The 17,443-nt window shown below is 43.2% G+C and overlaps 1 protein-coding gene across 4 annotated transcripts in view; it reads left to right on the top strand.

The window, feature by feature from the left end:
* Nucleotides 1–16,865, top strand: part of SLC2A9 (solute carrier family 2 member 9) — a 222,903-nt gene extending 206,038 nt beyond the window's left edge. For all 4 annotated transcript variants that reach the window (XM_067530346.1, XM_067530349.1, XM_067530347.1 and 1 more), the window contains one exon: nucleotides 15,197–16,865. In XM_067530346.1, coding sequence (XP_067386447.1) covers nucleotides 15,197–15,451 — 255 coding nt within the window. In that variant the 3' untranslated portion in view covers nucleotides 15,452–16,865. The remainder of the gene's footprint in view (nucleotides 1–15,196) is intronic.
* Nucleotides 16,866–17,443: the final 578 nt, after the last annotated feature.

Genomic DNA, 17,443 nt, shown 5'->3' on the forward strand with positions numbered 1-17,443 from the left:
TCTGGGCCAGTTAGGGAGTGGGAGAAGCCTTCCTTCTACCTTTCATGGCCTGTGCACATCCCTGTCCTCAATGATTACTCAGATTCCCTAACACCATCCCTTGCAGCAAGACCGAGGCAGCATGATATTTGTTTAGTGCTTTGGATACCTAGGTCTTTGTACAAGGGTTCGATCTGGAAGGCGAAGACGTTTTGATTAAAAACAAAAATAAATGTAGATGAAACAACTGTCCTGCTGATACTACTGTATTAGCTGGAATGCTGAAATATGTGGTACATGTTGATTTCTTTGTCCAGTTTTAAGCATGGTATTCACTGCAGTGTCTTTAAAAAAAAAAAAACTGCTTTGTACATCATAATCCAGATGGATCAGTGCACAGTAAAAACTACCTGTACCATGAAGTGCTAGTCATTCTGTTCAGACTTCCAGCTATTAAGATGCAGTGAGGCTTGATATGTGTTTAATTTTCTTCTGTTTCCCTTTTCAGCCCATGTGTGTCTTAACTTCTCCTGGTGAAGTGGCACTTTCACATCATTATACTTTTCATTAGCACTGTGCATGCACCTCCATATGGTTTCTGCCTCGTTTTTCTACACTCAAGATTCCCCTTTTTAGTCCCTGGGATTCATTTACTCAGTAGGGATCCTTTTGATTATTTCCATAAATGTGTAATGATACATTTTGAATTTTTTTCTGTGATGCTGTACAATGATTTGAATAATGGGGGGTTGTCATGCTGGCTGGATTTGGAGGGGGGGGGGAAATGTATTATGTTGTTTAACATCAATATGTCAAAATCATAGTAATTCATATGAGGTAGGCCATGTCAGGTACCATTATAATGTGCTAAGTAAGATGATAATGTTTATGTTCATGTGTTATATGTGTAATGGAAGTTATGGATATGGTTGATATTTCTGTATTTCAAATTGTGCTGTGTCTGGGCGACAGCCCAGACAGGATGGCTGCAGCAACAGCCTGCTTAATGGCCCATTTAGAAATTCACAGTTACAAGGGGCCCAGGGTGAGAAGCCAGGGATATACCTGATGAGTCACCAGAACTTACTCATGTGACTCTGGACTCCATTTTATTCCTGTAAATTTCCACAAGCAGCATGGCAAAGGCCAAAGGACATAAAAGGCAGCTGTCCCACATGCATTTTGTCTTTAGTCTGTCTTCAGTCTACCGTCTACCTCTGGATCATCTCATCTGCAACTGAACCAAACTGAAGTTGTGAAACAAAGGACTGAGACCCATCCAGTTATTGGATGTATACCAGAGGGACTATACAAACCTGCAAACTCCACAATTCTATTAGAAACCTGATATATATGGACTTTCAAATCAATTGGATGTGTGTGATTGCTTTAATCCTTTAACATTTCTCTTATATTTTGTTTCTTTCTTTTTATAATAAACCTTTAGTTTTAGTTACTAAAGGATTGGGGTCAGGAGAAACCTTTTTGGTAAATAGCATAGAGTTTCAAATAACTGATCTCTTTACTGGAGCCAGTGGCTGATTGGGAGCCAGAGACTGAAATGCAGTAAAGGGAGCTGTGTATATTTGTATTTTGGCTTCTTGATAACCAGTGTGGGGAATCAGAAGCACTGTTTGTGGCTGGCTGGGAAGTCTGACTTCAGTGTCACCCACGAGTGTTGGGAGAATCTGCTCTCCTTTTACAGCCTGCCCTGACCTTGGCATTTTCAGGTGGCTACCCTAGGCACGGACGGGTCACAGGGGTACTGACAAAATGTAATGGCATTATCTCAACCAAGTTATTTTATGCTTTTATAAGTGTATTTGGTATTTAAAATTGTGCTTTAAATTATTATGTTTGTAGTTAGAGAAATGACCAAAATCTTTTACAACAGTAATCAGCATTTCTTTTCATTTTCTTATGTGAAGGTTAGACAAGGAAAAGCTCATTAGGTCTATTCTACTACACATACAGAATAAAACACTGCATCACATATATTAAGGGAGAAATATGAAATGAGTGGGAGTTAGGCATCTAACTGCAATTTGTGCCTTTCAGAATCTCCTCCCTGTTTCTTCTGGAATACTGCATATAGGTCTGGTGTCCACATTTTAAGAAGGCTATTGAAAATTGGAGAGGGTGCAGAAAAAAGCCACAAAAATGCCTTACCCTGGAGAAATTACCTTTTTGTGGGAGACTTAAGAATTCGATCTGTTTTATTTATCAACAAAAAGACTTAGAGATGACTGGGGAGAAAATACTGAGTACTAATAGGCTTTGTAGTCTAGCTGAGAAAGGCAAAACAACAACCAATGGCTGGAAGCTGAAGCCAGACAAATTTCTAAGAAGTGAAGGAGATTAACTACTGGAACAAATTACCAAGGGGAAGTGGTGGATTCTCCATCTCATGATGTCTTTAAATCAAGACTGGAAGACTTACTATCCTTTTTAAACCTCCTGCAGCTACAGCATTACTGGTGTCTAAAGTTAAATGCAAGGAGTTTCTACAAGGTTTCTGCCCCAATGCATTCATTGGTTGTTGACTCTGAAACATACAGGCACAAATGTAAATGTCATAATGAGTACATATTTCACTACTGATCGTTTTAGTAGGAACATCCTATCAGTGTGCTTATCAGATCTCGTCACATATCTTCTCATGTACTAGAAGCTCCGATTCAACTTTAGCCACCACAACCTCTAGTCAAAATCTGTGACGTTGAAAAGTGCAAATTTAGGAGCAGAGTAAACTAAAATGATTTGAATATCTGAATAACAAAAGGAACACTGCATTGATGGTGTTAGTTACTTTCATATTTAATTCAGCAAATTGTTAAATCTACCTGGAGCTGCAGCAGAATGTCCGATATATTCCAGTGAATGTTTCAGAAAACAAAGGGCCTTACTACAGAATTCAATCAGAAAAAAAAAAAAAAAAAAAAAAAGAATGAGCATTTGGAATTAAGAATACTATGAGATGCCCAAAAACCCATATCCCACAATCAAGGAAGAAAGTCATATTGGTTAAAAAAACAAGTTTGTTTAGAGGTGAAGTGAAGGGAACTTAAAAAATTATAACAAAAGAAAGCAAGGGAAAGTTGATAGTAATGAATATAAATCAGAAGCTAGGAATTATAGAAAATTGATAAGGGAAACAAAGAGATACATGGAGATATTTCGCATTTACATTTTGAGATTTCATTGTGAAGTGGGTATGTTTCTAGTTGAGTCCCTTGGGGATTGGTTCTTGCCCTATGTTGTTTAATGTTTGTATCAATGACCTGGATGAAAACATAAAATCATTTGTGATAAAGTTTCCAGGTGAAACAAAAGTTGGGGGAACTGTAAATAATGAAGACGGCCAGGGTACTGATACAGAGCAATCTGGATCTCTTGGTAAGCTAGGTACAAGCAAACAATAGGCATTTTTAATACAGCTAATTGTAAATGTATACATGTAGGAATAAAGAATAAAGGACATATTTGCAGGATGGTGGACTCTATCCTGGGAAGCAGCGACTTAGAAAAAGATTTGGGGTTGGTGATGGCTAATCAGCAGAACATAAGCTTCCAGTGTGACACTGTGGCTAGAAAAGCTAATGTGATTCTGGGAATGCATAAACTGGGAAATCTCAAGTGGAATACAGAGGTTATTTAACTCTGTATTTGACACTGGTGCAACTACTGCATAGTTCTGGTGTCTAGAATTCAAGAAGAATGTTGATGAATTTGGAGAGGGTTCAGGGAAGAGCCACAAGAATGGCTGAAGGATTAGAAAACATGCCTTAGGATAGACTCAAATAGTTCAATCTATTTAGCTTAAAAAGAGAAAGTTAAGGGCTGACTTGATCGGTCTATTAGTTACCTACATGAGGAACAAATATTTAACAACAGTCTTTTCATTCTAGCAGAGAAAAGCAGAACGTGTTCCAATGGCTGGAAATTGAAGCTAGACAGAATCAGACTGGAAATAAACTGTAGATTTTTAACAGTGAGAGTAATTAACCATTGGATCAGTTTACCAAGTGTCATGATAGATTCTCCATCACTGGCCATTTTTAAATCAAGATTGGATGTTTTTCTAAAAGATCTGCTCTTGGAATTATAGTGCGGAAGTTCTAAAGTTTATGCTGTACAGGAGGCCAGATTAGATGATCACAATGGTCTGTTTTGGCCTTGGAGTCTATGAATCTGTGAATATAAGTTTCAGTTGTTGCAGAGTAAATGGGGTCTTGATTATACGTCATAAATTTTGTCCCTGTAAAATCCAACAGCAGATTAAGAAAATGAGGAGAAGGGCAACAGTCTCCAGGTAAAATTCCCCAAACAAGTAATGGTGTAATCCAATAATAATTATGCAACATTGCTATTCTAGAGATGGCAGATCAGGTGCAAATAAAAATATACTAAGTACATCTTAGTTTGCATTTCCGTAGGGAATAATCTCAAAAAGGCTCACAAAGCAGTTAAAGAACATCAGGTCAACATTAGAGAGCAAGATAATTAAAGTTTCTTTTTCCAGATGAGACTATTTTAAAAGGCCTATTTCAAAAGCTCAAATTTCTTAAGCACCTCTCCGGAATCAATTCTTTCATTCATTCTTCAGTCTGTTCGGAGAATACCTGCTGCCATGTGGTGGTTTTATCCTCTTTACAATTATCACATCATCACTTTGTATCTGAGCCCTACAGCAAAATGGACTGAATAAGGAATCAATTGACACGTTATTAAATGATCCAGCAAGGGACTGTACTCAACTAATTCCACATTTCCAAGCTAGGGTACTTACAGAATGTAACCTATTAACCTAAACAGCTGTAGATATACCTCTTTTTAACAGCTTTTGAAAGCTTTACACTTAAAAAAACCTTTCAGCACATACAAAAATCATAACAACATTTATTTTAATATCAGATCTTTTTTCACCTCAATTCACTTTTCTTGATTTGAAAATGAGCTCTCTAATACTTGTTCCATGTGGGTGGATGCTGCAATTTGAAAGAAATGACTTGATAATGGCAAAAAATCAATACTCAGTGTCTCTTTCAGCATTTGATTAGATTGGGTGGCGGTGGATAGTGGTCTTGGCGCTGGGGGGGAGAGGAGGAGGAGTTGGTTTTGGTTTTTTTGTTTTTGTTTGTTTTGCTTTCCTCTGCAGCATGTGGTTGTGGGAAACTTGCCAGGATTATCTGGGTATCTCTCTTTCAGTAATTTCCCTGCCATTGTGAGGGACCTTGAGCACTAGTGTACCTTGGTCCCACCTATTCGCTTCCTGTGGCACATAATAGTCTAATCCCCTGTGGTCTATAATACTTTGGTCTAACTTTGATTTTTGGGTTTAGTGTGTAGGTGCTGGGTAATGTTGATGTCTTGTAATATACAGGAAGTCAGACTAAACCTAGTGGTTTCTTATGGCCTTAAACTATGTGACACAAAGACTAGCACAAACATATAGGGAAAAAAATCAGAACGTCTAAGACACATAATGAGTTACACCCCACTATGCTGCGCTGATGGGACATGTCCTCCTGTCAACACAGCATTAATCTTTTTGCAGGGATAGATTAACAGCATTGACTTCTGGATCGATTGAGCAGGTCTCCACTGCTGCTCAATCAATCCCGCGGCGCTGACAGGGCCACTGTCAACATAGACATACACTGAGTTAGTTGTTAGTTTAGTTAGGTAGGACCCCCATCAGGGTCACCTTCCCCTTTTTCCAGGGCCAGGGCATGCCTTGTTTCCCCAGTTTTAAACCCTGTGCGGCATGTAAAAAGCCCATGCCCGGAAGCAATCCCCATACCATTTATCTTAAGGGTCTTGGGGAGATCCATCAGAGGGATCGCTGCAAGATCTGCAGGGAATTCCACCCAAGGATGAAGAAAGAGAGGAGCCAAAGACTAAAGTTTATTGTGATGGAGGCTGCTCTCCATCCAACACTGAGCCCGACCGAGCCAGTACCAAGTACATTGGTCTCAGTGTGGAGTGCACGGGTGTCCATGAGAGAGAGAGAGTGCCAAGAAGGACTCTGTGACTAGAGACCTTCATCATCGTCACAGGTCGCCGGCACTGAGGGACACCTCGCAGGCATGGCATTGATCCCATTCCCTTGTCCCACACAAGAAGCAGAAGAAGATGGACAGGCGGCACTTGCCAATGCCCAAAACAGTGGGGTGTAAGGGCTCAAGCAAAGTGTGACCCACATCAGGCCACTCAAGTGCCACACCTGCGGCTGCAGTACCGAGACTATGGCCCCAGGAAGGGGTTTGTCAAGTCTGGTGCCTTTAGACTCCCTGCCCAGGGAGATTTGCGAGGAAGACTTGCAGCTCACCTCCACACCAGAAACCTTGGAGGCAGCCAGGGATCTTATTGCGAGCACGACACTCTCATCCTCTGCAATGCGTGAGAGTGCTCTGGACACCAGACCACCAGTGCTGAAGAAGTGTTTGGTACCATCCCAGGGGAAGCCAGCTATGATGCTTCAACCACCATCTCCCCAGCACAGTCAATGGCACCGATGGGACCCACACCACCCCGCTCCTTGAGGAGCGAGTTGTCAGGCTCCAACTCTGAGGCGGAGTCCTACTTCTTAAGGCAAAGCCAACACCAAGAAAGGAGGTAACACCAGGGGTTGAAGGCTGCTCAGCCCTTCCCCATGCCTTGGCCGCCACAGTGGCAAATGCCAGCCCAGTGGCCTTTTTGGACCTCTTAGGCATTCCACCAAACCCAGAGATCACAATCGAGACAATCATTGTCACTGGCCTCTGGGAGCAGATACCAATCACCCCAATCGGAGGATGTGCTGCTGCTTGGCCCCAACACTGGCACTGAATACAGTGCCCCACTCGGCACTGAGTATGACCTCAACCAGGGCACCAGCCTTGAACAACCAGCACCACAGGACCCCCTGGGAACTGAGGGTCAAGAGAGTACTCCAGTTAGAGTATCATCATCTCCAGATGAGGCAGTCACAGGTTCATCACTGACAGCAGTCACAGAGGACAGTAGGACCCACCAGGAGCACTTAAGGAGAGTGGTACAAAACCTGGGGCTTCAGGTCGAGGAAATCTCCGACAATACAAACCCCATGGTTGACATCCTAGCCCGAGCAGGCCCATCCAGGGTAGCATTGCCCCTAATAAAAATCATACAGGACAGGACGAAATCACTATGGCAAAGTCCAGCCTCCCTGCCTCCAATTGCAAAAAGGGTGGAAAGGAAATATGTCCCTTCCAAGGACCACCAATACCTTTATAGCCACCCCCACCAGGGTCACTTGTTCTCGTGGTGGCCAACGAGCATGAAAGGCAAGATCAGCAAAGTCCCATGGATAGGGTGAAAGATGCAAAAAAAACTGGACCTCTTTGGGAGGAAAGTGTATTCTTCTGGGGGGCTCCAACTCCACATTGCAAATCAGCAAGCAGTGTTGAATAGATACAACTTTAACTCCTGGGAGTCCATGTCAAAGTTCGTGGACTTTATTCCAACAGACTCCAGGACCGAGTTCACAGCTTTGATTGAGAAAGGCAAAGCTGTTGCAAGGGCCTCGCTTTAGGGGGCACTGGATCTGGCAATTTCTGTGGCCTGCACAATGGCCTCAGCGGTGGAGCTCATGTCTACAAGCCTCGGGCTTCCCCCACAAGGTCCAACAAACAATCCAGGACCTCCCCTTTGAAGCCCAGCTTTGTTTTCTGAGCAGATGGACTCGAAATTAAGGACTCTCAAGCCACCCTCAAGTCCCTAGGCCTCCACACTCCAGCACCGCAAAGCAGGCATTTCAGACCTCAGATCCAGCCTCAGTCCTACCAACAGAGGCAGGAGTACAGCTGCAAGAGGGGCAGGAATTATAGAAGGAAACCCACTCAGCCTTCCACCAGCTATAGGGTGGTTCCAGCAAGACAATTCTTCAGCCCCAAGCAGAACTTTTGAGGGTGAGCACGAGTATGGCATACCAACCCAGGAGTCGGATCCTCCACCTCTATTCTTCTTAGGTTAGTAGTCCCACTTCTACCAGGCGTAGGCCCAAAGCATGTCGGATCGTTGGGTGCTTCGCACGGTAAAACTAGGATACTCCCTCCAATTCAGCTCCCTCCCACCCCCACCCTCCACATCCCCCTTCAGGGACCCCTCTCACGAACAACTTCTAGTCCAAGAAGTGCGGGCACTCCTAAAGAGGTGAAAGCGGTTCCTTGGGGAGCTAAAGGGCAAGGGATTCTACTCCTTCTACTTCCTAATCCCGAAAGCCAAAGGCACGCTCAGACCCATTCTGGATTTATGAAACCTCAACAGATTCATGAAGATGGGGTTCTGCGTGGTCTCTTTGGCCTTGATTATTCCCTCCTTGAATCTGGGAAATTGGTACTCTGCCCTCGACTTGAATTGACATATTTTCATGTGTCAATCATTCCAAGCCACAGAAGATTTCTTCAGTTCATGGTCAACCAGATCCATTACCAGTTCACGGTACTTCCATTTGGCCTTTCGGTGGCTTCCAGAGTCTTTACGAAGTGTATGGCAGTCGTAGCCACATTCCACAGAAAGCGGAAGGTACATGTCTATCCATACCTTGACAACTGACTGATCAAAAAGTCAATCCAGGGAACAGATGGAAGCAGACATAAAATTGATAAGGTCAACCTTCACCAGGTTGGGTCTGCTGGTCAACATGCAGGAAATCGACTTTGAGCCCCCACTCAGAGAATAGAGTTCATAGGAGCTATGCTAGATTCAAACGAGGCCAGGGCCTATCTCCTGGACTCGATTCCAGACCACATGCTCCATCATGGAAGAGTGGAAGCAGTACTCCCCACCACCATGGCCCAAAACTGCCTGAAACTACTGGGCCACCTAGCTGCATACACATACATTGTCTAGCATGCCAGGCTACATCTCAGATCATTACAGGCTTGGCTAGCCTCAGTTTATCATCCATCCCGAGACCACATCAACAGGGTAGTCTTGCTCTCCCACTTGTGTTAAAAATGCTCCACTGGCAGCTGAACCCACGGTCAATCTACGCAGGAGTCCCCTTTTCCACACCTTCCTCCTCACTGTTCCTGGTCAGCGACACCTCAGTGGTGAACTGGGGAGCTCATGTAGGTCTCAGGATCCAATGCTTCTGGTCCCAGGCAGAGTTCTCACTCCATATCAATGTGAGAGAACTGAGCCCACCTGGAAGACCAATGTAAATCAGTAAGGATGGACAATACAATAGCGATGTTCTGTATAAGCAAAAAGGGTGGAGCACGCTCCTCTTTCCTGTGTCAGGAAGCCCTCGAACTGTGGGACGTCTGCATAGCCCACTCGATTCACCTAGAGGCATCCTATCTGCCTGGGTCGCAGAACAAGTTGACGGACCACCTCAGCAGGTCTTTCTCCAACCATGAGTGGTCTCTCCACCTGAATGTGGTGAATGACATCTTCCAAAGGTGGGGAATTCCCCAAATAACCTGGTTTGTGATGAGGCACAACAGGAAGTGCACACAGTTCTGCTCCTTCCAGAATCACAGCCTGGGATTAATCGCAGAAGCATTCCTCATCCCTTGGACAAACCATTTGCTCTACATGTTTCCGCCAATCCTGCTAATTCACAAGGTCCTGCTCAAGATCAGGAAGGAAAAGTCCTCTGTAATTCTGGTAGCTCCAGCATGGCCTCACCAACACTGGTACATCACGCTCCTCAACCTCTCAGTGGAAACTCCTATCAGTCTACCATTGGTGCCAGATTTAATCACTCAGAATCACGGCCACCTTCACCACCCCAATCTAGAGTCTCTCCACCTCACGGCGTGGAAGCTGCATGGCTAAACTCTCTGGAGTTGGAATGTTCAGAACCGGTCACAGAGATCCTCCTTGGCAGCAGAAAACCTTCCACCAGGACCACTTATCTAGCTAAGTACTCTACCTAGTCAATGCAGAAAGGTACTCCACTCACGCTATCATCTATACCTCTTATCTTGGACTATTTGTTACATCAACAAGCAATAGGGGCTGTCGGTATCATTGATTTAAGATCCACCTGGCTGCAATCTCAACTTTTCACCCTTGCGTGGCAAACAGCTCAGTCTTTGCCAAGCCTATGGTGGGGCATTTCCTTAAAGGTCTAGACAGACTATCCCCTCAAGTGCCTCAGCCAATTCTAACGTGATCTTAACCTTGTACTGTCAAGACTGAGGGTCCTCCATTCAGACCTATAGTGACATGCTCGCTCCTCTACCTATCATGGAAGGTAGCCTGTCTAATGATCATAACTTCTGCCAGGAGGGTTTCAGAACTCAAGGCCCTCACATCTGAGCCTCCTTATATGGTCTTTTTCAACTATAAGGTTCAGCTGTGCCCTCACCTGGCTTTCCTTCCAAAGGTAAAATCACAATTCCATTAAAACCAGGACATATTCCTTCTGGTTTTCTACTCAAAACTGCACGCCAACAGCCAAGAACAGAAGCTACAGATGCTGGACATTAGACTGGCTCTGACTTTCTATATTGAAGGGACTAAACCCTTTAGAAGAACGACACAGCACTTCGTAGTGATGGCAGACAAGATGAAAGGCCTTTTGGTTTCGTCACAAAGAATCTCAAACTGGATCACATCGTGCATCAGGACATGTTATGATGTGGTGAAAATACTGGCCCCAGCACTGACAGCTCATTCCACAAGGGCACAAGCGTCCTCAGCAGTGTTTCTAATCCAGGCCCTGATCCAAGACAATTATAGAGCCACAACATGGTTGTCTATCTACACCTTCATGGCACACTACACCATTACTCAGCAAACCAGAGATGATGCGGCCTATGGTAGACCGGTACTGAAATCTGCAGGTCAATGACTTCCAACCTCTCCTCCTACAGATCAGCTTGGGAGTCACCGACTTGGAATTGACATGAGCAAGCACTTGAAGAAGAAAAGATGTTTGCTAACCTTCTGTAACTGTTGTTTTTTGAGATATGTTCATTTTGAGATATGTTCATCTACCTCTCTGTAGGAATAAGCCGGCAAGAAGGAACTGAAGAGGTGGGGGGTTGGCAGAGCCCTATATAAGGCACAATGAAAGCATGACTCCAGGGGGTTCCAGAGCCAACCCTACAGATACCACTAGGGAAAAACCTTCCGGCAACTATGCACGCAGCACGCACATACCTACTTGGAATGGACATGAGCAACACATCAAAGAACAAAAGTTACAGAAGGTTACTAACCATCTTTTATGAAACGAAGACATAGGGGAAACTTGATAAGTCTTCAGATATGTTAACAGCTGTTATAAAGACGATGGTGATCAATTGTTCTCTATGTCCATTGAAGGAAGGACAAGAAATAATGGGTTTAATTTGCAGCAAGGGAGATTTAGGTTAGATATTAGGAAAAACTTTCTAACTTTAAGAATCGTTAAGCACTGGAATAGGCTTCCAAGGGAGGTTGTGGAATCCCCAACATTGGAGGTTTTTGAGAAACGGTTATACAAACCCCTTGAGAGAGAGATGATCTAGATATACTTGGTCCTGCCTCAGTGCAGGAGGCTAGACTAGATGACCTCTTGAAGTTTGTTCCAGCTCTACATTTCTATGATGATATGATTCTAATACCACATGCTTCAGAAATAGACAAAAACAAACTAGGTAATTAATTAAACAAAGTTAGGGCCAAGTCCTGAAGTCCCCCTTGGGAGTTTTCCTAAGTAAGGATTTCAGAATTTGACCCTTGCTTTATATATTACAGTGTTTGTGAAATGTATTCTGCCAAATATCTCCATGAAAGTGCAGAGTCTAGGGATGGTTTTATACTTGAGATGAGTACTATAATTCACTATAATGGACTCAGTTCCTACTTGATATACTATTATATTAAGTAAAGCTTCTGCAGTATCGCGGAAGCTATTAATGGTTTTTGTTTTCATGACGTTTAAATAAGAACATTTTTTTAATGCCAAGCTATCACATGAGATTTAAGATATTCACAAAGTGGTATTACTCTCATATATCCTGTGTTTCCTAAATGTTCAGCTAGTTTTAAAGAACCATTATGATTAAATGTAACAATGAAATAGTACTCATTATTACTGCTGCAAAAATGCTAGATGTTTCCAGTCAGGGATCAGGGCCCCATTGTAGTAGGCCTTCTGTAAACAAATAGCACAAAGCCAGTCCCTTCCCTAAAGAGCTCAGTCTAAGATTTAAACAATACACAATGGGTGAATAAACAAATGCAGGCATGTGGGTGAGAGGACAAGGCAGCAGTAGCAAGAAGAGTATGTGTAGAAATTAGTCCCAGGTATTTGGTTACCAGCCTAATCAACACAACACATTATTAGTTTGTAGGCACCATGGCAAAGGTATGTTTCATTAAGGGATTTAAAAGAGGATGATAGGTGAGTAAATTATGTGATGCTTGGGAGCCTGAGCCTGCCTAAACCTGAGTTACCTCTGAGTCCCAGGTTACTTAAACCTGATAAATCATCCCTGAGCCAAAGTGCAATGAGTCATCAGAGGCAATTACCTGCAGGTCTTGTAATAGGCCCTATGCCATTCAACCAGGATTTAGCCAATCCACAGACAAAGATCCAGGTGATCCCAAGGAAGGTATACTGGCTCCTAAAAGAAGCAGTCTCTCCAACCTGCTCAACATCACTACCTGGCTGGACACTCTCTCATTTCCAGTAGCTTCAACTCGTTGCTGCTGCTGCTCCAGTTAGCCTTTGCTCCTCTTGCTGCTCTAGCCAAGCCTGTTTCCATGCTAGACAGCCCCTACTCCATTCTGCCTAGGCTGGCCACCTGGTGGCTCTGCCAAATACAAAATTGGAACCTTATTAAACAGGTCTCAAGATGACAGGATAATTTATGGAGACGCGGTGAAGTTATTTTTCATAGCTATTAAATCCATTCGTTTGTCTGTTCATAAACTTGAAAACCAGATCTGCTTCCTTACCAGAACATTTTCCCTCATTGCATGTGCACACTGGCTTGTTATTGCTGGGTTGTTCAGGTGTACTGAACTGCTGGGATTTAATTTGTATTTGGAGAGAAAATTGCTGATGCATTGAGGGTTCCTTAGTCAATATATGAGAGGATGCACTTTCCAGCTTTCCTTGTGTTACAAGTGAATAAAAGGGCTTAGCCAGATAAATTATCCATGGAAATATTGTCATTTTTAGTATTGTGGCTGAATTATGGATTAGCTAAACTGGTAATTCAGCCACAATATTAAAAATGACAAGGTAGGAAATCTCTTTTATTGGACTTAGCCTTCACCAGTGAGTGTGTCTTGTTTTGAAGCGGGTGTGACACCCCGTATTTAGCTGATGTAATATTGAGTAACTGAATAGGACATATAAAATAGTGTTAGGCGTTGTACAAACACCTGGCCTATGCCCCAAAGAGCTTGCAGTCTAGAATTTAGACATGAGCCAACAAACGAGGGAAAGTATATCCTGCAAGGCTGGAGAAGGTCAGGGTTTCATAAAGATGGTGTAACATTTTCATCAGTTCCTGTACACTTAATAGCAATTGTAAATGTGTATGTGCATATATATACAAACATGCGATCTTAGTTACCTCACTTCTTGCAGGCTTCATATCAGAGATAACTTTTTAGGAGGAATTTGAATGCAGAGAGGGTAGTGGCTTTGGCCCAGATACACAGATGGGACTTAGGCGAAGTCTGAGCTTCACAATGCTTAACTTTTGGTGCCTAGAAGAATCATTGTGATCCAGGAAGCCCAAGCTAGGCTAGGCTCTCTCTACATTGAATGGCGAGGGATAGATACCTCCTAATTTGATCCACAAAAGCCAGCAGGCTAGGCAGCAAGCTACTCAAAGCAGCCTATGGGAGATGCTGACGAGAGGGGTGCATACTAAGCCCCACCCCACCAAAGGAGGCAGGCACTTAACACCAGGTTTCAGGGAAGAGTCTGCTTGTGATCCGCAACCAGGAACCCCTCTCCTGGAGTCAGACAGCTTAGACATCTATTGAGAATGAGTTAGGCACCTGCCTCACTCCCCACAAAGCAGGTGGAGGAGATGCCCATCTTACAACTTTTAGCTTCGTGATTAGAGCACTAGGATGTGGGAGACCCAGCTTCAATTGCACCCTCTCAGCAGGCGGGAAAGGATTTGAACAGGGATCTACCACCTCTCAGGAGAGTGTTCTAACTACTGAGCTATGGGATATTTTGAGGTGGGGCTCCCTCCATTTCTTCTGTTGAAGAGCGAGAATGACTCTGAAGTGTGGTGATTAGAGTGTTGACCGTCAACTGGGGAGCTGGGAGACTGAGAAGCAGAGAGAGAGAGTGTGAAATGTCTGTTTTCCCTTGTATTTTCTACTCATGACAGATGTCATGGAAAAACTGCCATATTTGTGTACCTGTTCTTTTACTAGGTCTGCAACCAAAGACTTATTTTTATTAGCAGGGCAAAATTTAAAACCAAGTCAAAGATTTGTTCTTGGTACCATATGGTACCAATGGCAGTTTTGCCATTGACTTCAATGCGGCCAGAATGTCACAATCTGTGTTCCCAATTTAAAGAAACGGTCCCTTGTGAATTGTGAATCAAACACTACAGCACATTTTGAAAAATTGTGTTATAAAAGCCTAAATGATCCTTGTTTGACTACCTAAGAATCAGCAGTATAGAAACGCTGCCATTCTGCATATCATTGTCACATGCAAGTCCTACAAGCTAGCTAGCGTTTTCATGATAAATTATTAAAAGTTAGTGTGTCACTTTTTGTACAGTAGTCCATTTGCAGCAGTAAAATCTGAAGTATGTAAACTTGGATTGTATTTCATATCACTAAATCTTAGTAATTCTTGCACTAGTCTCTCTTTCCTTATGAGAGAAGTATATCTTATTGTAACTTCTTTTCCTATATTATATACGCCTGTAATTTAAGAAACAGGAAAAAAATCTGTGTTGGGCTTTTAATCTGAAAACTTTCATGCAACTCCCTTTGGGCTGTGACAGATTCTTAATACTGTGCTAACTTAAGTACAAATGGTTGCTGCTTAAAATATTGACCAACATTTTCAAACCTAGATGTTTAAATACATATTTAGGCACCTAAATAACTGGCCTGAGAGGTGGTGAACAAACTCAGGTCCCACTGAAGTCATGTGAGTGACTCCATCATCTGCACCTCGTTTGCAATTATTACGCTTATTCATAAGATTCTTGCCCCTCTAATATCTGTAATGCTGATTTCCTTTATTTTCTATTCACAGGCTGGACTGCACACATTTTGCTTCCTAGTGTTTGCTGTCATCTGCCTTGCTGGAGCAATTTACCTGTTTTTTGTCCTGCCCGAAACAAAAAATAGGACCATTAATGAAATCAGCCAGGCATTTGCCAAAAGGAATAAGGTGACTTTAGAAGTGCAAATGAGCCAGGTTTCATCAGACATGAAATCAAGTGAAGAACATGAACATAACTTCTCTTCTACACTGGACAATGTTGAAACTAAAAACAGAATAGTCTAGGAATTTCTATGTTCTTTGTACAGAAAAAAATACCCATATGCTCCTCTGGTTTGGATGTGATAGATCTAACAGTTCAGTATCTGTTATTAATATCCCTGTGTGGAGGGAGGGGAGGATTGGTTAGTTTGATTTTTTAATTCAAGGGAATATGAGCATAGGGTAAATCAATGGCAGCTGGGACAGTTCTGGAGGGAAGCCGACATATGAGGGATAGTGGCAGCTGGTGGGAAGAAAACCCCAAGTTTTCAGGGACCCTGTGGATGGGACCAGGAATATGAGCAAGATACTAGATTAGCAATGGGACCTGGGTGGAGGGATCTGAGCAGAGATGGACTGAGCCTCATGCAGCAGCAGAAGCAGCATGCCAGCTGGCATAGGTGGATCTATGTGCTAGTGGCAGAAATTATATGTGAGTCAGTGGCGGTGAAGGGAAGAGAAGGAGAGGCAAGTGGGGAGAGGAAGGGGAAGGAGATGAGCCAACAGGAGAGAACCACTTGGTTTCATTTCTCAGCTTTTCCCAATATGCCATTAAAGTTTCACATTGATATGAAAGAGTTAAAAGGACACTATCATGGTATTTTTTCCTTTGTCATTTAGCTGCTGTTCCTTCTATAAGAACCTCTCTCACTCCCACTCTCTCCAGAAGACAAACTGCAATTTGTTTCCATAATTGTTGACATGCTGTCTCCCTCCATCCCACAAATATTGACCAACTAGCACTAGGGCTGGGTCGCTGGCCTTGCATTTCTATTTTTTAAAGCAAATAGCAGGTAAAGCAATTGTTTTGATAACAAAAACTCCACATATGAATTAGTGGGGTGCGGGGATAAGTACAGCATAAGGAAAATAATCGAACAGTGAGCTGCCCAGACTTTAAAAATAACATTTTTAAAAGCACCTAATTTCCAAAAGTGACTTGAGTCTAAGTCTTACTGAAAGTCTATGGGACTATGTCTCTGAAGTGCCTAAATCAGTTTTGAAAATAGGGCTGAGGTTCCTAAGTCTTTTAGGTGCTTTTGAAAATGTTATCCAATGTCCATTTAATTTCATGATAGAAAAATAGCAATAGGTTCTGGTGTTTACTGTTCCTGATTCTTATTGTTCTAGGCAAGTTGTGGGGCTCACCTTTTTGTATTTTTCAGTTGATTTCCTTGAATTATCAGGGAACAACGTACAGTATTATAAGCACTTTCTAAATAAAATAAATCCTATCCTTTTATATAAAAATAATAAATCTAAAGCATTTAGCAGTCCTGGAGATAATCTGGAGGAAAGAGAATGAGGGCAGGGCTGGGGCCTGGGCAGAGGTGCAGGCAGAGCAGGGCTGGGCAGTGCTCCCTCTCTGCCCCCTCTAGGAGCTGGCCTGGGCCCTGCTGCGCCCCCTCCCCTCCCAGTTTGGGGACCACTGCTGTATGCTGTGTTGTTGTAGCCATGTTGGTCCCAGGATATTTGAGACAAAATGAGTGAGGTAATGTCTTTTATTTGACCAACATCTGCTGAGCGAGACATGAGCTTTTTAGCTTACTCAGAACTCTTCTTCAGGTCTGAGAAATGTATGCAGAGGATACATCTACATGGCACGTAGACACCTGCAGCTGGCCCCTGACAGCCGACTTGGGCTTAGATTAAAGGGCTGTTTAATTTCAGGGCAGCTGTTCAGGCTTGGGTGGAGCCTGGGCTCTAGGCCCCTGCAAAGTGGAAGAATCCTAGAGGTTAGGTTGCAGCTACATCACAGTTAAATAGCCCCACACACCCTTCTATATGAAGATGCTGTGACATATGGCACCACTGGCTCTTCTCTTGCCACAACCTATATATGCACACCTGCACTGTCACAGCCAGTTACATCATAGAAAAGTCTCCATGGCACATAAGAAGAGCAAAGTCCCTTTGTGTTGCTCCCCCCTCCCCCCCCAGGTCCTGTCCCACATATTTTGCTCCGAGCTGATTTGTTCTAAACATTTCTGTAAGAGAGCGGTAGAGAGTAAAGCT

This window comes from Emydura macquarii, unplaced genomic scaffold (genome assembly GCF_026122565.2).
Source record: "Emydura macquarii macquarii isolate MOO-44397 ecotype Brisbane River unplaced genomic scaffold, CSIRO-AGI_Emac_v2 contig_3062, whole genome shotgun sequence".
Classification (NCBI taxonomy): Eukaryota; Metazoa; Chordata; order Testudines; family Chelidae; genus Emydura; species Emydura macquarii.